At 33.2% G+C, this 24,058-nt stretch overlaps 2 protein-coding genes across 6 annotated transcripts in view; one reads left to right on the forward strand and one right to left on the reverse strand.

The window, feature by feature from the left end:
• The first annotated feature begins 188 nt into the window (after positions 1 to 188).
• On the forward strand, positions 189 to 16,764 carry mRRF1 (mitochondrial ribosome recycling factor 1). 2 transcript variants are annotated; one of them, XM_089231623.1, is made up of 8 exons: positions 189 to 272; positions 2,694 to 2,923; positions 5,734 to 5,874; positions 8,257 to 8,375; positions 10,147 to 10,238; positions 12,818 to 12,974; positions 13,455 to 13,562; positions 14,633 to 16,764. In XM_089231623.1, the coding sequence occupies exons 2-7, from the start codon at positions 2,704 to 2,706 to the stop codon at positions 13,539 to 13,541; spliced, it is 816 nt and encodes a 271-aa protein (XP_089087749.1). In that variant the 5' UTR covers positions 189 to 272; positions 2,694 to 2,703; the 3' UTR covers positions 13,542 to 13,562; positions 14,633 to 16,764. The 2 variants fall into 2 exon arrangements, with proteins under 2 accessions (XP_089087749.1, XP_089087750.1); XM_089231624.1 differs by having other exon boundaries at positions 193 to 272; positions 5,721 to 5,874; positions 14,633 to 14,809.
• Positions 16,765 to 20,791: 4,027 nt separating this feature from the next.
• Positions 20,792 to 24,058, reverse strand: part of Hen1 (Hen1 methyltransferase) — a 30,276-nt gene continuing 27,009 nt past the window's right edge. For 2 of the 4 annotated variants that reach the window (XM_089231626.1, XM_089231628.1), the window contains one exon: positions 20,792 to 22,372. In XM_089231626.1, coding sequence (XP_089087752.1) covers positions 22,340 to 22,372 — 33 coding nt within the window. In that variant the 3' untranslated portion in view covers positions 20,792 to 22,339. Of the gene's footprint in view, positions 22,373 to 23,160; positions 23,695 to 24,058 lie in introns of those variants that run through there. The other 2 variants (XM_089231625.1, XM_089231627.1) reach the window with 2 other exon arrangements.

Below are 24,058 nucleotides of genomic sequence, written 5' to 3' on the forward strand. Positions count from 1 at the left end.
GTTGAAAGTAGATGAGAAATGAAATTAAAGTCTTAAATCTACAAATTTCGCGATAGGAAAATTATTGAAAGTTTTAAAAACTATTTTTAAGTGTCCTTATATGTGATATTTTATCATCACTTTGCCATATTTATATAATACTGTATAAATTTGTTTTTTGAAAAAAAGAGTTGACTTTCCTCCTCCTTGTACATGCAAAATGTTCTTGAACTGTTTGTTTACACGGTACCAGGTTTGAAAAAGTCCCACTGAGAATCTCATTGGGATTAAAGGTAGTTTTTACTGTGTATTCAGAGTCATTTCAAAGAATTTGAGGTGTCAAGTTTAAAAAAAAAAACCATTGTACAGGGTGTTTCAAAAAGAATCACCAGATTTGAAATTCGTCGATTACGAAAAATATTGAACATAGACAATTAAGATTAATTTAATGGCTAATCAAAGTTTTTTTACATACCAAATTAAAGGTGCTTAATATGTCCACCTTGAGATGCACGGCATATGTCTATACGGTAGTCGAATCCGTCGCAAACTTGCGAGCATGTTTCCATCCACTGCGAGTGGATTTCTGCGGACTACATGCGAAACTCTGTCGGATGCGTTCCACATTTTCGTCTGACATGCGAAGACCCGTGCCTCGGAATTGTTTATACCATCCCCTAATGCTCTGAGCGGTAGGAAGTTCAACACCAGGGTATTGTCGACGAAAAGCACGATGAACAGTTGTTACGGACCCGCACTTCGCGAAGGTTAGAACACAAAACGATTTCTGTTGTTCAGTCGAAATCTTGACAAACACTGAAGTGGCGGCCGAAGGAGGAGCGTTAGTGCTATCTGTCGGCAAACCTGAGATTTCCCCTCTTTCTACCTATACATTATTCGATCAAAGCAGATTAAAAGCTGAATAGTTACGATTCTTTTTGAAACACCCTGTATAATTCAATGCGCAGGAAAATCAATAATTTGACCTCCGACCAATTTGATTTGTAGTCCCCTGGGCGCGAGCTTCATTGGGCCCCACATGTTGAGATGTTAGTGTGCCACGGGCTGCTTAAATGCTCTGGAATTGTGCCACAGGTCACTGAAAGCAATCTGTAAATGTGCCACTTAGTTCATTTTTATGAAATTATGTTTGGGGGGGGGGGGGGATAGGCCACATCAGATAATCCCAGGGCTAATTTGTTCTGCGAGTCAAGGGTTTATCATATATGGCTTAGAGGGTGGGTCGCAATGAATTTCCTAAAATGGAATTTTAAGTTCTTCAAATAGAATTGAAATGAACAGAAATTGATTATAATAGGTATTTTCTTTGAAAATAAAGGTATTTTCTTCAGAAATTTTAATTAAAAAAAAAATATTTTTTGCATTAAAAAAACAATTTTTGATCATAGGGAGGGGCTGTGATCCCACTAATATGTGTTGAAAGGCATTGGGTAGAGCTGATGACAAAATTTTGCTGACAAGGGGGCGGGGGTCAAAAATGGCTAAAAATTTTCTGACGTAATAATTGAATTGCCCCTGAAGCTCTGGGAGGTGTCTTGTGCTCTGTAGAAAAACAGTCATACTGCTTTTCCTTTGGGTGAGTGAATGACATGTCACAAAGTGGGTAATTTACATTGTATGCAGTGCGAAAAATCCTAGGAAAACAGGCCTTGAAATTTGCCACTTGCAGCCATCTCACTTGCCCCCCCCCCCCGGCTTCATCCTTTATTACTGGAAAAATAAGTCCGGAATGGCCACACATATGCTCATCAAACAATTTTAATTAAAGATTTTGGAGAGTGGCTCAGCACAGATGATTGTGCAAATTTTGTTCATATTAGAAGGAAAGAGTCCCAAGGTGTCATCTGCAAAAAATTATTAAAAAAAAAAAACCAAGTGCATTTTTCACCTCACCCAGAAACAAAAACAAAAAAATTAGCAGCAAAATGCAATTGTTTTAAAGCCGCAAATAATTATTAGATAATAGTCGGTGCTAGTCATTTCCTCTTTAGCTTGTTGGTAAAAATACCCGTAAAAAAACTTCATTTCACTTTCCTCCAGCTTCTCTGTTCTAGTTTTTTAAAATAGAATGTGATTTCTCTTTTCTTTCTTTGTCTGTGCTGTACTTTAGCATGTGTTGTTTGAATGGCATCGTTCGAGGGTTGCAGGATTTTAAAATTCATTCTTAGCTTCCATTGGCATTCAAAATATTAATATTTACTACTTTTTTTTGAGTGACCCATAATAATTTCGCCAGATTTTTTTATATTTTTGTGCATATTTATCTAAATGAGTAGAATCAATGGAGATTTTTTCTAAACTTTTGAAGACCCTTTCCCTTGTTTAACACAATGCACTATGTTGTACAATTTGTCATCAAAATCAGTTGTGCTGTGCCGAGTCTATTTCTTTCATATCAGTTTTTGTCTGGTATGGCACAGTGCTATGCTGTTAGCCTGGATCTGGATTTAGAAGCTTACCACCACCATCTTGTGTGGGAGACAAGAAAGTAAACACTGCTCAGGATTGTATAGGTCTCTCTGTCACCGAAATTTAGCTAGAACCGCTAAAGCTGAAATTGAAAGATAGCCTCCATATATACACGTGTAAATTTAATTTAATTTTTACATCAAAGCAAGTGAATTTTTTGGGAATTCTTGTCATGTAAAAGTTTTTTTTTAATGTTACGAAATAATTATATTTTTCCATTTCAGTACTTAAGAAATGTTCAGGAATTTATTATCGCAAACTTCTGTAACATGGTGCAAGCACAGAAATGCATTCAGACTGCTTAATAATTGTTCTCATGTTAAAAGAAATGACTTACAGCTGAATCCTGATGTGTGCAAAGAAAAGTTCTTGACATCCAGTAACAGCTATAGTCGTCTATTATTAATTTCTTCTCGAGAGTATGCAAAAGGATTCGGGGGAAAGAAGTCTAAAGGTGATTTATTAGTATATTTTTCCCTTTATTGAACTATTGTATGTTTCTAGTGTTAGTAATATTTGATATCGTGACCGGCACAGTGGTGATTGGCCAAAGTTAGTTTCCTGTAGTTTTCCAACTTCAATTGCTAAGAAAATACTATTTCAGTCCTTGCAATCCTATGCTCACCATGTTTTTTCTCAGAAAAATATGGATGATTAGGATTTTTCCGATACTGGAAATTGGCAATTGTCATCAAATATGGCGCCAAAAGTTTGCAAAGCTGCCGATTATTGTTGAAAGAAATGAAGTGCTAATGCTGTAGATCAGTGGCTCTCAATCTTTTCTGAATCTCTGATCTTTTTTCAGAGTATAATTTCTATTGTGGAGGCTTGTTTCACTCGAGGAGCCTTTTTTAGTATATAATTTATATAGCGGAACCCTTTAGGCCCCTTTTTTATTTTATTTATTTATCAAATGTATTGATTTATTTTATGTTCCTCGAGTGACTGTGGAACTCCTGGGAAATGCACATAGAGCCCAAGGGCTTCGTGGAGCACTGATTGAGAATTGCTGCTGTAGGTTAAATGGTGGAATAAAATGAGTTGTATAAAAAACCCCATTAAATATTAACAAATATTTATGATACACAATGTTTATAATATATTTACAGTCATAATTTTCTTTTATAAATACAAATACAAATACAAATACAACACCACAACAGGCAAAATGCCCAACGAGGTGGCTGATAAAAAGATGCCCATAAAAATATGGTTGTCATATGTTTCAAAAATACAGCAACCCAATTAAAAATGCAATTAACACAAATTACAAACAATATATTCACATGATAAAATATTATACAATGCCCATAAAGAATACTTATGGTTGTCTTATTCTAAGAATGGACAACCATAAGTATTCTTTATGGGCATTGTATAATATTTTATCATGTGTATATATTGTTTGTAATTTGTGTTAATTGCATTTTTAATTGGGTTGCTGTATTTTTGAAACATATGACAACCATATTTTTATGGGCATCTTTTTATCAGCCACCTCGTTGGGCATTTTGCCTGTTGTGGTGTTGTATTTGGTCCTTGGAATTTTAATCCTTGATTGCACTAAAGGATGAAAAATTTAAGCAGGCTTCATTGAAAATACTTTAAAAAAAAAGACATCTCTGTAAAAAAATCAAGACTTAAAGAATATGGGAACGTCCTGTGAAAATGGTTCTTATTGTCGCCCAATGCAATCCTATCCTCAAACAAAAAATAATAGATCCAAGTTTTCCCCTTTTATTTATTTATCTATAGGCCTATATATCTAAAATTGATTTTCTGTGTATGTTCGCTACACAAATCTACAATTTTAGATCGATCGTCACCGAATTTTGCATATATACCAAAATGGGACTCGACTCGAATGATAGGCTACTTTAAAACTTCATCAGAGCAGGGCAAAAAACTGTTGGGCAACAATGGTTTTGTGCCTCAACAATAACTTTCCAAACATTTACTTTGGTTACCGTGGTTCCCTAGCAATGCGTTTCAGACGTGTATATGCCTTTACAATGGTTTGTCACTTCTTTAATGCTGCCAGTATATGTATAATAGTTTATGCTTTCATAATGGTTTGCCACATTTTCAATACTCCCAGTAATGAGGCTTTTTGAATAGATCTCATCATCATCGCTTTGAGGGTCAGGAAAAAAGTGATTCTCATAGAAATCAGTGTTAAAATTACCAATTTTACTGTAGAAATGCGGAAATTTGGTGGGGTTTTCTGTCACATCAATAATTTTAAAAACTGTATAGAATTCTCGATTTTTTAAATATTGAGTTCACTTAGAGATATACAAAGCTTAAAAGATTAAATATGAAGTAATTAGCCGGACCTACTTTTGAGATGGACATCCACGCAATAAAATTGATTTCAACTTTTTATTAACGTCTTCTCAAGGATGAAAATTAATGTCTCGATATTGTCTTTTGATATTCAACTGCATAAATTCATGTGAGTTAGGATATTTTAAAATTAATTATGGGCCTGTAAAAATTACATCGAAAAAATGCCACAGCTTTAATTAAGCATTTTTGGAAGTTGAAATAGGCAGATGGATAACTCGAATTTCAATTGGGGGGGGGGGGGAATCGAAATACTTAGCGCCCCTTAAAAAAGGAAAAAAAAAAATTAATTTCTACATTTCTGTAAATCTAGATTTGTTTATTTGATGATTCGCGCAAGAAGTCGCATATTGACTTAGACATGGTTTGCATGTCCCTCAAAAAAAGAGGGAGATATTGCATGATCTATCATAACATTATGATCTTTGGGAATGTCTCTGTGAAGGGATGGGGAGAATTTTCAAAGACCCTTTTGAAGATCAAAAATTTACACAAAGCTTTTGCAGGGTTTCTAGAGAAATCTGCTTGATAATTTCCCTGACATTCTTCCTTTGAAGGAAGAAACAAATACAATTCATTGAAGCCATAAATATAAAAATTTGGTCTGTAGTTTTATTTTATAATGTAGAGACTCAGCAAGAAGGAATTTTAAAAAAACTCCTAAAGGGGCCATAAGGGAGGATTTTCAGGTTGAAAAAGCCACGTGACCTCAGGTAATAGCTAGTATGGCAAATTACTTTGATATGAAACACTTCATCAGATGATGGATTATGGAATTTTCAAATCTGGGAATTGGCCTGTATGTATTTGTTACATTTTTATCTCACTCAGGGTTAGAACCGCATTAATAGTGATGTTCATATTACTATTTTCTTTTCTTTTCATTCATTATGCTTACATTAAAGTTCATCATATCAGGAATGAAGAACAAAGCTCTTCTATCAGATGAAGAAATGATGGATGTTATTGATGTTCATGGTTATCGTAATCAGCTACAAGCTGCCATTGACAAGATGAAAGCTGATTTTATTGCTCATCTTTCCATCAGGACATCAGCGGGTATATAGATATATATATTTGCTTTGTTTACATTTGAATTAATCTCAAGTTTGATCTCAGCTATTAATGGCTATATTAAGAACCTCAGATTTCAATGCAACATATATTTAACAATGTGAAATTCGTTTAACTAACATATTTGAAAATTGTAATTTATGGTGCAGTGGTAAGATGCTCGTGAAGGTTGCTATCAGGTCCTAGATTTTAACCAGGAATAAGAATATAGATAATATATTTTCCCTAAAGAGCTTGAGGTGACCACCAATAGATGGTGCCTTTATTTGCAACCCAACTTGTTAACAGCAATACATTTAAGTACAGCTATATACGGGGAGGGGGTGTTAAAAATAGCCAAAACTCTGCTCACATAAAACTTGAACGGCCCCTATGCATCAATTTAAAGGTCCGTCAGACCAGACGCGACCCAGGCTCTGTTCCTCCCGGGATATAAATACAATTTAAAGGTACAGCATCATATACCAATCATAATTTAATGTTAATGCAACAGACACATAGACGATTTTGTCAGTTTGGTTTTCGCAGCTGTGTTACAATGCTTCTTAGCAACATTATTTCCGAGGAGTTGCACTGTTATACAAATACAACACCTCAACAGGAAAAATGTCCAATGAGGTGGCTGAGAAAAAGATGCCCTTAACAAATATGGATGCCATATATTTCTAAAATACAGCAACCCAAATAAAAATGCAATTACGAACAATATATATACACAGTGAAATGCCCATAAAGAATATTTATGGTTGTCTTATTCTAAGACCCCTTCAATCAAGTCCATGCCCCTCTGTAGGTATGGACTCCAAAACCTTACAGCATAGTCCATTCCAGGATGTACTAAGCCTCAGAAAAGCAGAAGAATGCCTTTAGAAGAATGCAAAGAGACTTTTTTGAAAATGAAACTGAGTATTCTATTTACTTTTTTGACTACTGCTGAACAATATGCAGAAAACCTAAGCCACTCCTCAATGAGAATTCCCAAATCTGTCACCCTAGTTGCATCCGGGGTAGTGACATCATTTAACTCGTAAGAGAACCATGGGTTGTTTGACCAAAATGAGCGACCATGCACTTGTCAACACTAAACTTCATACAAGATATACAGAAGACTGGATTATGTGAAGATATTTATTATTTGAGATGTTAATTTTTTTTTTTTTAAGGAAGGAAAAAACTCATCTCTGCCTCTACCGGGAGTCGAACCCGGATCCCTCGATTGCCGGACGAGTGCTCTGACCACTAAGCTACAGAGGAGATAGAGATTTTCCTTCGCTAGAGCGTATATGTGCCGAACGGAACCGTGCAATGGACGGTGGAACCGATCAGCTAATAGCTCATGGGCGACGAGCCACCAGATGGCTATATATATGACATGAATGTCGCTCTCCACTTGTTAATACAAGATATACAGAAGACTGGATGTTGTGAAGATATTTATTATTTGAGATGTTAATTTTTTTTTTTCCCTTCCTTAAAAAAAAAAAAAAAAAAAAATTAACATCTCAAATAATAAATATCTTCACAACATCCAGTCTTCTGTATATCTTGTATTAACAAGTGGAGAGCGACATTCATGTCATACTAAACTTCATGCTCCATTCATTTGCCCATGATGCAATCCTGTTTAAGTTATTCTGGAGCAACTCCCTATCACTTCGATTCCCAATTTCCCAAATTAGCTTCATGCCTTCTGCGAATTCGCTAGCAATCCCATCGATACTCTGATCAAGTTTATCTATAAAAAGTGAAAAAAGTATGGGGCCAAGGACACTTCCTCGAGGAACTCCACAAGTGACGCCTGTCCCATCAGAGAATTCTCTGTTCACCATAACCCGTTGTGATCTATCTGTCAACCACGATTCTATCCAATTCAGCATGTTGCCCCCAATCTCATGTAAATGCTTCAAGAGTTTACCATGTTGTACCCGATCGAATGCCTTCTAGTAATCAAGGTAAACCGCATCTACATTTTTGCCCTTACCCAAAGCTTTCGTCACGTGATCATAGAAGGAAAGGAGGTTAGTCACACATAGCTTCCCCTTCCTGAACCCATGCTGATTATAGGACAATACATTATTCTCATCTATCCACTTCACCAACTGCCTTTTGATAATAATTTCCAAAATTTTCGAGAGGGAGCTCGTCAAACTCACTGGACGCTCAATTGGACACTGCTTCTCTACTACCCTATTTAAATATATTCGCCGATGATTAAACCCTTATCACTATCCCCCCTCTACCTCATCCACGACCACCCATTTGCCCTCTAAATCGTCGTTGTTCGTGGAGATTGCTTTTTTATCAACAGGTGGCTCGATAACAACCTTACATTACCTGCTTGTAACAATTCGTATTTCTTTATTCTAGGTGCCATAGAAAATCTTCAAGTAGAAGTCGAAGGAGATAGATATTCACTGAATGAATTAGGTCAGATATCCAGAAAGAATCCTAATTTGATCGCCATCAATATGTCTTCATTTCCAGAGGTGAGTTGAATTACTTATTTCAACTATTCAATAGTAGGTTTGCTCACTACTGAATGATGCATGTTATACTTCAAATTAAAAATTGTGGCTTTAGCTAGCCCTTAGCACTAGCAATAATGCACAGAATATGTATTTAAATGATATAATGTAATGTTATTAATAATTTGAATATTGCTGTCATTGGCTTCATAATCTTGTGTAAAATGTTACATAAGTACATTTAGTGCTGTAGTGGTGGGTTGGTAAGATACGGAGTTGGAGATGGGAAGAGTTCAGGGTACATGGGTTCAAATCCACCCAACTCCAGTTAATTACACTTTTGACAGACTCGCGATGCGAGGATCCGGGTTCGAACCCCACAGTGGTGGTCGGCTGAAGTTGGCTTTCTGTGGTTCCCAACTTCAAGGCGCAAATGTGAGCTGATCTCCCCATTAAAAAGTCTCACCACAGAGAGCAACAGTCCTACAACGATAAATCATTCAATCATAACACTTCACTCATAGTTAGAAAAAATGGTGGCAGATGGCAGCACTACACATAACAAGCATTACAGAGAAACAAAAAACACTTCACGTCAGGTTTCACTACACGTACATTCCCGCATGTACCGATTCGTTGGGGGTTCCGCGGGAGGGGGGTGTGGGCGGGGTGCGTGTGTAGTAGTAGGTAGGGCGTCCAAAAAATGGCTTGGGGATCCATGATGTTCTTAAGTCAGCCACATCGTTGGGCAATTTGCCTATTGTGGCGTTGTATTTGTATAAAGTAACATGTAAGAATGTACAGGCTTTTGTTCATTCAGTTCAATTGTCTATTCAAACTATGATTCATTGATTTGAATATCTGTGTTATCACCAGTTCTTTTATTGTGATGAAATACAAAGTGTAGTGTGAAAAACTCTCTAATTCTGAAGGTTCTACAATAGAACCATGGATATCCGTTAAATGAATATTCCCCATGAATATTCAGTAAAGAAGTCTTTTCCATTAAAATTAAATCCTTTAAAAATATTTTTTGACTTGTTGCACAAACTCCTTACAGAACATCCATTACCAGCATCTAAAAATGCTGGCTGTGCTACCAAATTACAGTGTGAGTTTTTACAAACATGTGTCTAAACTGCTGAAGTTTCATGGTAGGTTATCTAAATATCTCCATAGAAAACATTTTTACTCTCATCTCTTTGCTAATAAGTATGATGTTGTGTTTACAAGAATATGTTTTGCTCTTTTACAAACCACAGTGATCCATCACCAAAAGCTTTATGCAGTGAAACACTTGCATATTGATACTCCAGGGACAGGAAAAACCTATCATTTTAAAAAAAGTTATAGTTATAGATAGAATATATTAGTGAATCTCTGGACCAGAGAGTAATATTGTTATATAGTATTTTTACTGTATACATTTTTGGTCTTTAAAGGGGCTCGAAAATTATTTCTACCTCATCATTTAAATGTTCCCAAAGTTTTGTAGCTGCCTGATGAATAGTCAGGGTTGTAAATAGCTCAAAACAAGGATTATAGACATCCCTTTATGTTCCCATATAGTTCTTCTTGAGCTTGTTTTACAGGTTTAACGATTTAGAGAATTGTGATTCTTATAATTTCTCAAATTGTCAGAAAAATTCATGAAGTATTTAGTTCCATTAATATGAGATCATTAGGATCAAATTTTTTTTTTAATTTTTATTTATAACATTCCAACTATTACTTTAATTATTTGATCAAGAAAGGTTCTGAATGTTTTAGAAAAATTGTGTTTTTTTTGCAGGGTCTGAAATCGGCCCTTCAAGCCATAAATGAATCAGGACTTGGATTGAATCCACAACAGGAAGGAACAATGATATACTTACAGATTCCAAAGTATGTTAAATGAAATCAAGATTCTGATCTGATAAATTATCATTCTAACTTAATGTTTAGTATACTGCGAGTATTATCAGTTTTGAACACTCTTTCTTTTTTCTTGGCATCAGATTTTGTCCATAATGTTTAGTATACTATTATCAGTTTTGAACACACTTTCTTTTTTCTTGGCATCAGATTTTGTCCTTATTTATTAAGTGATCTCCAGTGTTTGCCTGATATTTCCATCACATTCATTAGAGTACCTCATTAAAAAAATTTTTTGTAATCATTCCTGGATAATATTTATCTACAAAAACTACAACGCATAGACTCTTGATTCAAAGTCTGTTTCATACCAACTGTTATCTGATTCTGCATACACAACAGACTTTGCATCATTTTCACATGATGAACATCTTTCTGTACTGATTCTTTTTGGCACTTTTTTACTAGATGCACAAGGTGCTAAGGTATTTGCACTTGATGAACTGTGTAAATCCAATGCAGAGGTGCTCTTCCCAGGAGTCACATTAATTCTTCTCTTTCTTGTCTGCCCTTTCTGTGTCAATTCCGTTTTTTATTGATTCAGGTATTCTATAAAGCTTTCTCACTTACATTTTCTCATATAGATTCATTTTCTCTCTCTCTCTCTCTCTTGAATGTTTAATTGATTTAGAACTGTTTAATTGATTTAGAACTGTTTAATTGATTTAGAACTGTTTAATTGATTTAGAACTGTTCAGCAGGTGTATATCCAGCTTTTTTAAATCAAATACTTCGGTTTTCCTCAATTTTTTTTTGTCACAAAGTTGTACAGTACTTTTGCAAGTCATACACATTTTGTTGAAAAATGCAAGTAAATTATATACTCTATATTATACACTCTATTTAGTAGATTAAACACTCTGTATTTATACTATTCATTATAATCTTTCTTTATGTTTCTAACACTAAATTATTATAATAAAATATGTATTCAAATGAACTCGCTTTGAAATCCACAGCTGCTATATATTTCATACACCAACACAAAGTTTCAACACTTTCCTGAAAATCATTCAATGTGCATTATCTAAAATAGTTTTACAGGACTGTTCCTGTGCCATACAATTACTTCCGAGAGTTACCAACAGATGACAGAATCTTCTGGACACACTCTGCTGAAATATTTTTTCCCTCAACCTTTTTGAAAAGCCTAGCAAATTTTAAAGTGTGCTGTAAAGAGTAGGTGTCACAAAGTTGTACCGTGTTACAAAGTAGCCCTGGTTTACAGTACTTAGTACATCTAAGTACAGCCAAACATATCTAACCCAATCAGCCAATACAGCTCTTCTGTACCAAATTAACAATCCCAGACATGTACATAAGGAATAACTTGATGCTGTAGTCTCGCTATTGAACGAACCTTTGAAGACGTTGCCCTAGTGTGGCGAAACGAGGAGTTATGCTTTCGGAAATCTGATATATTTCATTACACCAAACATCATTTTCTGAGAGTTCTATTTCTTATATCAGGAATTTTCCAACTGATAATTATTCGAATTATCATTTTTCAATTCAAACATTCTTTTTAGTCATTGAAGTTGCCTGTTTTATTTGATAATTTACTTAATTTTTTTAACAAAAAGATTGTAAACCAGTTTTTTTTGTACCGTTTCAGTACTTTTTGGAGCAACCATGCAAAACACTGAATGTACATAACATGCAAGTGTTCTAGACTCTGCTTATCTGTCCATAGTATAAAATGCACAGGATGCCAGTTTTACTTTAACCCGCGAGCACGCACGGTGGGTCTTAAAGGCCCGGTCATAATACTTAGAGGCGTGAGTACTTATAGCGTGCGTTCTCCGGGTTAAAAAAAAGTGACCCTGTTGCAAAAAAATGCATGTATAGGTGGTGAGCTTATCTCAGAAGTTGATGAAAAATAACTTATTCCTATTTGATGAAATAATTGCTCATAGGTGTTTTTTCATATTTAATCTTATTAGTTTCGCTCTTAATTCATTACGGACTGTCTGCCAGGTCTTTTCCACATTGAAGTGACAGTAAAACCTCTTTTTTGTAGGCACCAGCGGGACAGAAAAATTTGTCCATAGAAGAGATGACTGTAAATCAAGGGTTTGAAATGTATACTTTTGTTATGCAAGGAAAATTATGATTTAGATGTATGGTATTCGTGGACTTTTTTTTTGTAAAGAAAGCAACTCCAAAGAAAATAGAGATGATCTTGAGGAAATTTTAAAAAAATTCATTCAAATTACATGAAACCTTGAACTTTTGGTTTGGAACTTACTCTTTTTGTATGGTATTAATAGTTTGGATGTTGTCCGTATGTGTTTCAGTCTTTTTTTTTTCAAAATGGAAAGTTCAGAATCATCCAGATTTAAGGCATTTTTAATATATGTTCATTTTCTTTTCTTTTCAATATTGGTAATAATTAATAATTTTACTATTGCAAAGCATACTTTCTATGTCTTTTAATCTTCAGCTGCATTTTTTAATTTTTTTTTGTCATGAAAAAACAGTTACGTTGATTCTTTTTTAATGATCACTTTTGATGTATTTATATATATATTTTCTATATTTCTCAATAGAGTAACTCATGAACACAGAGAAAAACTAGCAAAAAATGCTAAATCAATGTTTGTGAAGACCAAAGAATTAGTTAGAAGCATTCAAAATGAATACATTAAAGAAGCTAAAAGTAGAACAGATTTATCAGAAGATTTGGTGTTCAGTACTCAACAGCAGGTATTGCGTTTTTTCTTTTCATGGATATATAAATAGAGTGTTCGCAAATAATTGGAATGATTTCAAGATTACATCATGTTGACTACAAAATTTTACAATTACATAGAAAAAAAAATTTTTATATGTATTTTTTTTTCCTCTCACATTACACAAATTAGCATCAGCAATAATATCTAATATTTATAACATTTCCGAAAATCGTCTCAGGAAAATATTAGATTATATTGTGTTCTCACGAGACAGCTCAAAATTTTCGAAAACATTTTCCCATGTCACCTCTGAATCTTTAAGCTATGAATATTAAATTAATTGACAAAATACATTCGTTTTTATAATGAATGATAAATTTTTTGCTCATAAATGCATTTGCTCTTGCATATTAAAATTTAGCGAATTGTTTCTCCCTTTTCATGGACGATTTTTTCTTTATTTCAGTGTTAAATGTACTGCATAATAATGAGATTTGTTTTTTTCTACTAGTTACAGCAAATAGCTGAAAACTATTCAAACGAGGCTGAAAAAATTATGAAAGCAAAACAAAAAGATCTGCTGGGAGATGAAAGCTGAATAAATGTTAATGAAATGGAGGTAAGAAAGAAAAATTAGAAAAAACCTTTGGTGGACGATTGTTTCAATTTTGGTTTATGATTTCCAGATTCACTGTTACACTAAGAGCAGGGACTGCATTAAAAAAAATTTGGGATATTTGAAATTGAGATTAAATCCCTATTTACATGCTATCAGTTTAAGCAGTTACAATACTTAACAAATGAGTTGATTAAGATTATTAGACTTCTCAAAATCTATTTCATTGACTTTTTTATTGCAAAGTTTAAAATTAGAATTAACATCATTGGTAGATACAATATGGCTTTTTTTAATAGTTCAATGAGCTATAAAATAAAACTACAACAGTAGGCCAGGAAAGAATCTCCAAAAAGAATGTTTGTATTGTGATAGTGGAGTAGATGATCAAAGCTTCTTCAAATAGTTTTCTTGTGATGACACCCAATTGTCATATACATATTTTGTCCAATGTTGGGTTTCAGCGATTTATTTTATCTTTCATGTATTGGTATCTCCAGATCACAATGCCTAAAATTTTCTACATTGTAATTACTTAATTGGAGACTTAGGTTATTCCAGAAATTACAGTTCACACAAAAGATGCGAAATATTTTATATTTTATTATGTACATAAAATATACATGCATATAACCTGATTACTTTTTTTAATTTTACACATAATTATTTTCCAAGCACATAAACCAGTATTCATCAGTGCAGCTCACAATGAATGGACGCACAGTAAAAAATATAGAGTTTTTAAAGAAAATACTGTTTCATTCTAAAATTTTCATATATACTCTAATATTCAAAGTTAAATGTGCCAATGAACTAGACGTAAATTTTTATCCATAGATTTACTTGAAATTAACTAATTAAATCTACTGTTACATAAGAAAATAGGATTATAATTTCAAAAACTCAAAAGTTGGAAATTTTACTCATATTTCCAATAATTTCAAGGGGGAAAAACTCAGTAATATGGCTCTTATAATTTGTATACTATCTTCAATACCAATAAGTTGATTTAGTGATTGATTATTGTTTTGGATTCGTGAATACATTATTTGAAATTATCTTTTGAATTTTAGATACATGTTAATGCTGCAGTTTCCAAAATCAGGTTCCAGATCATTGGAGGGAATGATAATGCTTTCAGAAGTAACACAAAGCAAGTTACAGAGAAATGGAATGGACGTCAAATCAATCAAATCACATACATGACAAAAAAGTGTTCATAGAGAAATATATATGCTAGTTCACACTTATGATTTGCTTTTGATTTTTGGCTCTCTCTCTTCAATAACACCGTCACAGCTTTAATGAAAAATTAAATTCCTTCTGACATTGAAAAAAATATTTTTTATGGTAAAGATTTATTACAACAAAGAAAAATTTAAAAAATCAATTTTTGTGCAATAAATTCCACAATTTATTTTAATCCTTAAGATTAGGAAAAAAATTTTCTTCCTCCCTCATGCAACCTTATTCCCAAAATTTGTTTCATCTCCTGCTGTTAAACTCATTTGCAAAATCCTTTGAATTTACCATCTGTCCTCTCGTATCTGTATCACCATGTATTGGTTAGGAAATAAGTATGATAAAAATTGATTATTCTGTGCTTGATGATGAAAGGACACTAACTATTCATGCATTATTCCACTTATGGATGAAAATAGGTTAATATTGAAATATTTCTCACAATCTCATTTTTCTTCAGATCTCTGATAAGTGCCGATGCAGAGTGTCTACCCACATTACGCAAAAGAATATTCTGTGACTTTTGCTTGATCTTTGACCAAATGAACTTTGCTGGATTCTTTTGTTATATGGTAGCAACTATGTTACTATTAATGAAGTAGAGCTGTCAATAAAAGTTCAACATTTGCAACCACCCATCTTCACAAAGAATAATTACATATGCATTTCTAGTCATAAGTTGGAACTATTGCCTTATAGAATAGGGCAAAGGGAAAATTTCTTTTATTTCTCAAGCACCACAATTCATTTTATGCATACAATGGCCAACTAAACCAGGACCTACTGTTTGTGGCCAATTTGATTGATTTTCTTCCATAACTGAGAAGTAGGTTCTCAGAGTTGTTTGAGAACAAAGTTTAGGTGGTCATGTGTTTGTGTACTTGCCATTACCTTTTTTTCATGAGCAGAAGTACCACCAGTCGAAAAGATTTTGACTAGAAGTGAGCCAGTTTTGAGATCATAAAACCTCTAAATGCTCTTTGAGATATTAGTGTTATGTGTTCAGAAGGTGCTGTGATTGATGTTCCAAATCAGTAGTGAGAAACTGATGGATGAATATTTATGATCAATCCCCTTACACACACATAATTTGTTGATATGATTCCAGGTTTCTAGTACTTTGTCTACTCAAAAAGTTGTTTACGAAATAAGAGATAAAGTTGGGAAAATCGACACAATGTTTTACGTATTAGCAATTGCTATTTGGGGACATCAGTGATTTAGGCTTGTTCATTTGTGGCATTAGTTATTTAACACTCATTATTTAGCAACATTGACAAATTAATCTTAACTGATAACCACAGCGTGATTGTAAGAATCAGGCAATGGGAAGTCCGTTAAAAAAGCCATGATTTTTTATGACAGAATTGAGCAAGGTAACTTGTCAGGAAAATCTGAAAATTGATTTGTAAAAAAATCAGTGATTTTTTCTTGACTTCCATGACCTGTTTCTCATTTGATGGCTTTCCATGTTAGTAGACACCCTAAAATGAAAAACAATAAGAAGGGAAATATAACATTGTTCGACTGAGTCTGGGGAAAAACCAGAAAAAATCTTTGTTAGAGATGAGGTATCACTACCCATGATTAAGTTTGAAAAGCAAAGAAACTCTCATTCGCTATTAATAGCTTTGACTTAAATCAATATTGAAGACTATCTGAAAGAAATTTTAATGTTATTTTATAAGAGTTTATGAAAGTTCAATTTTAGAAATACAATTTACAATAATGCAGTACTTGTATATGAGTGTTCAATGTAAAACTATTGCTGTTTGATGAACTGTTACAGCTCATAACTGACATAAATATGTTTTCATATCATCACTGCTTCAAAAGCTGTAAATAATAACAAAATCATATATACCTAGTTTTCATCACATTCTACAATCTATAAAAGTTATGTATTTAATATGAATATTATAAAAGGACTAAACTTTCTGCGTACATCTCTATTTTTGGCAGCAATTGAATAGTAATTTTTTTTTCACCATCGTTTAAACCAGGACTGGAGAAATCTATTGCCCAACATTCTCTGGGACATTTAAAAATTTTGACCAGGCATGCATTTTGTTTGACCACATGCCCTACCCAAGCATATAAAAGAATCAAAAAATTTAAATACTTTCATTTCATAATTATCAATAGTGCAAGCATTTCTACTGACACGCATTAAATCTTCCCCCTCCACACACACACACAGATATTTTTTCTTGGTCCGCAGAGTATTGAGATTTCACTGTATATATTTTTTGAATTTTTAGGTAAATTTAGTAATATATTTTGGGCATCTATAATTTTAAGTTACGTGTGTCTAACTGGACATGTAAATTTTTGGAGATTCGTCCAGCCCTCATTTAAACCTAGCTTAATAACATCAACAAAGACTAGAATAGTGATTTACAAGCACATTGAGAAACGGTTTCATCCAAGTGAAAATCACATTTTTAATCTGTACCTAAAATAAATCTTTAATCACGAAGTTCGACTATAGTATTTAGTATATCTAAAACTTTGTTAGACTTTCAAAGAAGAACTGGCTACAATACCTTTAAAATATCATCAGAAATTTTATAAGAGTTTAAATGATTATGATCAATTATGATTATGCATCAATTCTCCAACTTTCTAATCTTTCAATGGGACAATAATTCAAACTAACTATCACAGATTAAAATAGTTGCACTTACATTTATTTATACATATATATATACATATATATATATATATATATATATATATATATATATATATATATATATATATATATATATATATATATATATTATTTTTTTCCTGAATACTAAACTGTAAGATTGTATGACTACATGCACAACATAGAAATAAATGGCTTTTTCTCCCACTTTTCAGAATAAAAACATTTACATACAAAATATTTTATGGGCAAAATACATATGAAAATAGTTCTTGTTTCACAATTCTATTTACAATTTTTAATATGCAATGTCAAACAGAAAATAAAACATTGAAAATCACAGAGAAGCAACATTCATTTGCATTTATGGAGCATAACTTTGTCGAATGTGATACATTAAGCATGTCAGCTTAAATGAAGTTTATAAAATATGAAATATATAAAATGTGAGAATGAATGAAAAAAAACTACATTTATTTCTTGGAATGAGCATTGCAGCATTTACACCGATGCAACATTATTTTCAAAAAAATTAATAAAAGAAAAAATGCTTAATATTAATGCTCTTATGCTATTTTGACTATTTTAGTCATATTTTGACTATATTAGTTCAATGAATTGTATTTCAGATATTTAGAATCGGCAATGTCCATTTAACAAATAAGTTTTATTTACAATTCCTTATAAACAGTAACAAATGTTTGTATCTAGAATGTTAGTGAAAGAACTGTTCAGCTAAATCTTTTTTTACCATTCACATTTGTAATTTCACTCATACATGGGGTCCATCAACATTCTTTACATACAATCAGATGCTTTTTGAATTGGTTACATGCTTTCTGGGACCATTGGCATATGCAAAGGGGGTTTGGGGTTCTAATCTCTCCCTTGAGCCAAGATTATAGTGTTATTTTGCAGAAAAAAAAGTAAAAACCCCCTCAGAAGTAAAAAAAATCTGAAAATTCCCCCCTCGAGAAAATTCTGCGTACGCCTATGTGTGGGACCATACTCTTTTTTTCTTATCTTGGCCACACAAAGTCGCGCAGAGCATGAGCCCATTACATGGGAAACATGGCCATAAGAAATGTGGCAGAGATTCTTCTGTAGTGTGTATTATCCAAACATCATGAGCAATGGTGAGGTTTGTAAGTGGGCGAGACTGAATGAATGAATGCCAGAACTTTGTGGCAGAGTTTGGAACAACGTGAGTGAGACTGTATATAGAAAAAAATACATACGAGATGACCTTAGCATAATATCCAGAAAGGTCTCTTTCCTTCATATAAAGAGAATACCTTGAGAATCTGCATGATGAACCATGTTTGGTCTGATCCTCTGTAATCGCTGATCTTGTGCAAAAGTGTTAGATATGCTTCCCTCAATTATTCCCAGCCGCCTTTAAAATTTTCAGTTAATTAATGTGAACCTTGCAATCATTTATAGCATTCAAACCACAAACTTAGAATTAGCTATCAATTTCTCCACGTGAGACATTTCTAGCAGTCAGGAAATGAATAACACATTTTCTTAATAAGATGAGCAGCTCACACTTCTGACAAATTTGCATATAATGATTCAAAATGTACATACAGCCAACATGATTAGCAATTGTGTCTGCATGCAGAGGATGTTTGTAATATATGAATATACACATTTTGAAAAGCAAACTATTCTCATTTAAAAAATCATTACCCTTTTCTACTATATGAAAGCTGGAAAAAATGCAACGTAAATGGGAAAAAGATGCTTATTCCAAGAAATATGGTTTAAAAAAATTGAGTGAATGAATTGCATACTCTGGCATGTTCAATAGAGAATGAACAAAATTTCCAGAAGATAAAAAAGAAAAACTTTTTTAAACGCAAACTTTTTATATAGGCAGATTTTGGCGCCATTGTATTTATAATACTGTGAATTTAAATTTCTTAAATCTTATTTTGTTTTACCTTACCAAAAAATATGTTTATGTAGATAATATTCAGTAAAATACCAAAATTTAAAAATAAATCATTGAAATATCGCACACTCTTGAATAAAATTTGATTGTCCACTAAATAACATTACGTCTGTTTTCAATCAAACTCAGAGTTTTCCCTTTTCACTCACAAGTAACAATTTGAGCAATGTTCAAAATAGTTTCACATAACGAAGCTTGAAAATAAAACTTCATCAATTGCATTGTGCAGGGATTGGAGACTGTTGATAAATAAATTTGATTGCTTTGATGACATTTTACCGATGCAAAATTTAATATGCCCGTTTATACTAAAGCACTTTCATTCGACATAATTACGCAAAGCTATATTGTATAACATACCTGAAAAAAAAATTCACACATGCAAATGCTCTTTCAATAAATGAAAAATACATAAATGCACTTATTTATTTATAGACAATAAATTGCAAGGTGTCCACAAATGATGGAGAGCTTTGTAATTTTTTCATAACCACAATATTCAAGATATGGTGATCAAATTTGATGTTGAAAAATAAATACTGTATATACTCGTGTATAAGCCGGACCCCCCCCCCCCTTACTTCAGGACCACCAAAACCACAATAAATTGAAAACCCGTGTATAAGCCGACCCAAAAAAAATCTGCATTTCAAAGAAAAAAAATTCTTACATATCCATGCAAAATTAATAGCTTACGAAAATTTACAATAGAAAATGATTCAAACTTTTTAATCCATCTTCATAGCTTGGTGGTAAAACACTCGTACGACTCACAAGCAATCGGGGTTTGGGTCCTCCGTGGAGGCAGCTGTGAATTTTTTCTCAGCCACCTCGTTGGACATTTTGCCTGTTGTGGCGTTGTATTTGTATAGATCATCATAGGGTGCGGCACATCTTCATTTTTATCGTCATCTGGGCTGTCTCATTGCCATTGTCACTTTCAGAGAGGATATCATCTTCAGTTCCATCCATCGCATTGTTGATGCAGCACTTTTTGAAGGATCGGATGATAATTTCAGTGGAAACAGAACTCCACGTCTCATGTACCCTTTTAAGCCAATGCCAGGTTTCTTCAAGGCACAACTTTTAGTAGTTTCTTTATCATCGGAACTCATTCATTCAATCCACAAATTCCTTAAATACACTTTGAAAAGCTTGTTGATGCTCACATCTAAAGGCTGTACAATCAACGTACCACCTAGTATCAAAGTCAATGATGTTTTAAATTTCTTTGCCTCGACTTTGACATTATTGGTTCTGTGGGGTTTGAACATATCCCATACCAATAATGCCAGTTTCTTGAACATGGCTACAAAAATGACTACTGATTGCGGAGTCGATATCAAAAACTGAAATGAGTATAAGCCGACCCCCCCCCCCCCCCACTCACTCTCCACTTGAGGAACACATTTTTCCACAAAAAAACTCAGCTTATACACGAGTATATATGGTATTTCTCTGTTTTTGTTGGTTTGTTTTGTTGCAGCTTAAAAAATTGGCTTGTGTGATGGTTGGAGACAAATGGTGTGGACTTCATCTACCACCAGAATAATGCTTCACCTATTTCTGTAGCGATGTTCATTAATTCTTAAATGCCAAGTAGTGAAAGCAATAGATGAATTATGTTGAAAATGAGGATTGCTTAATGCCGTTGGTACTTTGGTCTCAATAATCTTCTAATTTAACCCCCACATTCCTTGCAATTTTGCTCTAGCACAGAACTGTATTTAAAAAACTATGTGCGTCTTTATTAGCTAATCTACTAGAACTTCCGGTTCTCATAAACAATGATTATATCAAACTTGATAGAGATGTTCTGAATTGAATGAAGGTAGGAAGAACTTAATCATACCAGTTAACATTAGCAGAATAGGCGGAGGGGAGCATATAAAGCAAAAAAAAATTTTTTTCCCCATATAAGTAAAGTTTTATGCCTATATGTAAAATAGTACTTTGTTAATAAAATCTTGAAACTGCTCCAATTATTTGTAGACACCATATGTACAAAAATGCTCAGGCCGACATATTTCATTTTGTTTTTTCATTCATAACCTTTAAATGATTGCTTGGTTGTCTCATTTGATTTACCTCATATTTTTAAAAATATACAGACAAATTTAAAAAATATTAAATTAATCTTTTTTTTTTCTTTCTAATATCCTCTATGAAGGAAAAAAATTAGCTCACTTTACGTGATTTCTTTCTTACAGAACCAATTGCGTAAAGCATGGGACCCCTTTACTTTGATTTATACCAATGTGATTGTGATTATGCACGTGACAAAGATGTAAACTAAAAAGAAAAGTCAGACCTTGCTTTTCAGTCCTTGATTAAACAGGGAAGTTTCCAGTTTATACAAAAAAAATTATGAATTTTTTATCAAATTATAAACATACTTTTAAAATGAACATTCTCACATGTAGAATACTTAAAGATGATCTATTAATTTATATTTTTAACCTCTAACAAGCAGTATTTGACAATACACATTATTCATCCATACTGCTTCAAAATGAGCACAGGCCATGTCAAATGTAACAAATACCTTATAAAAATAAATTCCACAATTTTTCTTTTCAGTTACTTATATAGCTGTGTGGCTTTATCTGTTTATGCTAAAACATCTAAAGGCCAACAATCGTAGGAACATAAAGGCAAATGAAAAGAATGTAAAAGAAAAATATATGCTGTACAAAAATTGTTTCAAAGTCATACAAGATCATACCTAAATGATACTGTACATAAAAATATTTTTCACAACATATCACATCTATTGTGTGTTAAAATAGAACTTTTTAATGACATTTTGATAATAACATAGCCCCTCTCTTCAGATCATGGTAATTTTTTAAACCACTGAGACAAAATAAATTTACTCTATATCAGTCAGTTAAATATGAATAGTACACCATGCAAAAATCAAGGAGATTATGACCTTCCAGGATACTCATTTTCAGTGATCTGAAACGAGAAAAGTTCATAATGGGTTTATCACTGGGAGTACATAATTTATCATCAGCATTTTTTTTTACTCTGGCACCACTGGTCATAGCAGCATTGCATTGTGGGAAATTATATCAAAATCGAAAATTGCGAGTGCTTAACAGAAAGCAATATGTGTGTGTGAATTGTGGTTTTTCAAAACAAAATCCATCGCCCCTACACAATGTCACTTCAGGAGTACGTTAAAGAAAGATCCTATGCTTCAAATAATTCTATATGACATTGATTAAAGCATCATATGGCCTACAGAAGTTATCAGACCATTTTTCTTTGTTGAGCAAACACCAACCTCAGTGACTTAACTGGACATACCAGAGCCCTATGCAGTTCCTATGCCATCACCCACGTGATATTCCAGCAAGATGGTGCACTCAAATTCAGGTGCATTGCTTATACATGAACTTTCTCAACAGATGATGTGGGGAAGATAGATCAATTCCATCACCTGAGATCAGGGAATATCACGCCGCTTGACTTTTTTTTGCAAGGGTATGCCAAAAACGGTCTATAAGACCTCCTGTGCCTTCACTCGAACTAAATCACAGAATTATTACTGCGATCCAAACTGTTGCACTGCAAATGCTGAAAACACTTGAAGGGAAATTTAATTCATTTTGCATCATGTGTCACTTGCCACAAAAAAAAAGCAGCCATGTGGAAACTATTTAACTTTATTTATTATTAAAATTCTTTGAGTTGTACTTTCTGATGCTGTACTAATTTTATTTCTCATGTTTTTATCCAAAAATTATAAGCTAATGCAACCCCAACAATAATTTATGTAGCCTTCATCCAGTAAAATAAGGAAATAGAAAAATTATGATTTGACTGTTTTTGAAGTTTTAAATAAAGTTTATAGTTGAACAATTTGAGATTCGTTCAAAAGGTATCTAACCATAATGTTTTGTGCATGAACCAATGAAGCTAGGGAGGCATAATTTGGTGCATCATGCAGGCAATCTTAGTATACAGGCTTAATTTTTTCGAGACTGCAGAAGCTGCCAATTGCTGGCAGACTCCCAATAAGTGAGCGTCGTCACATTTTCGTTTTTGACAAAATGGAAGAAAAATTGAACAGCTCTACTGCATTTATCGTGAATAGCTGCCAACTGTGATGCAGAAACTCTTGGTAGTACTCCTCTGTGATGGTTGTGCCATGCGGTGCATACTGCTGATGAACTGTGCCACTGGAGTCAAAGATGTTCAGCATGACTTTGACATTACATCTCCCAGGCCTGTTAAACTGAACATTGGCAAACTAACCCCGATAGCTGCCAGGCCTTAGCATAGGAATAAAATAGTTGAAAAACACAAATGTGCAGAAAAATATAGCAAATATTTGTGAAATGAATTTAAAATGAGTAAATGGTACAATAAAAATTATTACATGAACATTGGATGTAAAATTAGTTGACTATAATTCATACATGTGTATACAGTAAGACCTCATTATAATAGATTCATAGAAATAAAGGTTGTCAGTTTTAATTAAAGTCTGGAGGGGTTCATAACAAATACTTCTTGAAGGGCATGTAATCCATTAAAGTGTACATAGATGAAAGTACAGTGGTTAGCTATAAAATTGTTTATTATACGGTCCATTGTTTATTATACAAATCTCAATAAATCAAATGTGTGGAGGCA

Source organism: Pholcus phalangioides, unplaced genomic scaffold (assembly GCF_987345545.1).
Source record: "Pholcus phalangioides strain wild (caught in Gottingen) unplaced genomic scaffold, Ppha-v1.0 ptg000004l_1, whole genome shotgun sequence".
In the NCBI taxonomy this organism is placed as follows: domain Eukaryota; kingdom Metazoa; phylum Arthropoda; class Arachnida; order Araneae; family Pholcidae; genus Pholcus; species Pholcus phalangioides.

What these genes read in the sequence shown, in the direction of transcription:
- mRRF1 (XM_089231623.1), top strand. Translation starts at nt 2,704, where the DNA reads ATGTTCAGGAATTTATTATCGCAAACTTCTGTAACATGGTGCAAGCAC. An exon ending in TTCCATCAGGACATCAGCGG is followed by an intron (nt 5,875 to 8,256) that starts GTATATAGATAT and finishes TCTTTATTCTAG; the next exon opens with GTGCCATAGAAAATCTTCAA. An exon ending in TGTTCAGTACTCAACAGCAG is followed by an intron (nt 12,975 to 13,454) that starts GTATTGCGTTTT and finishes TTTTTCTACTAG; the next exon opens with TTACAGCAAATAGCTGAAAA.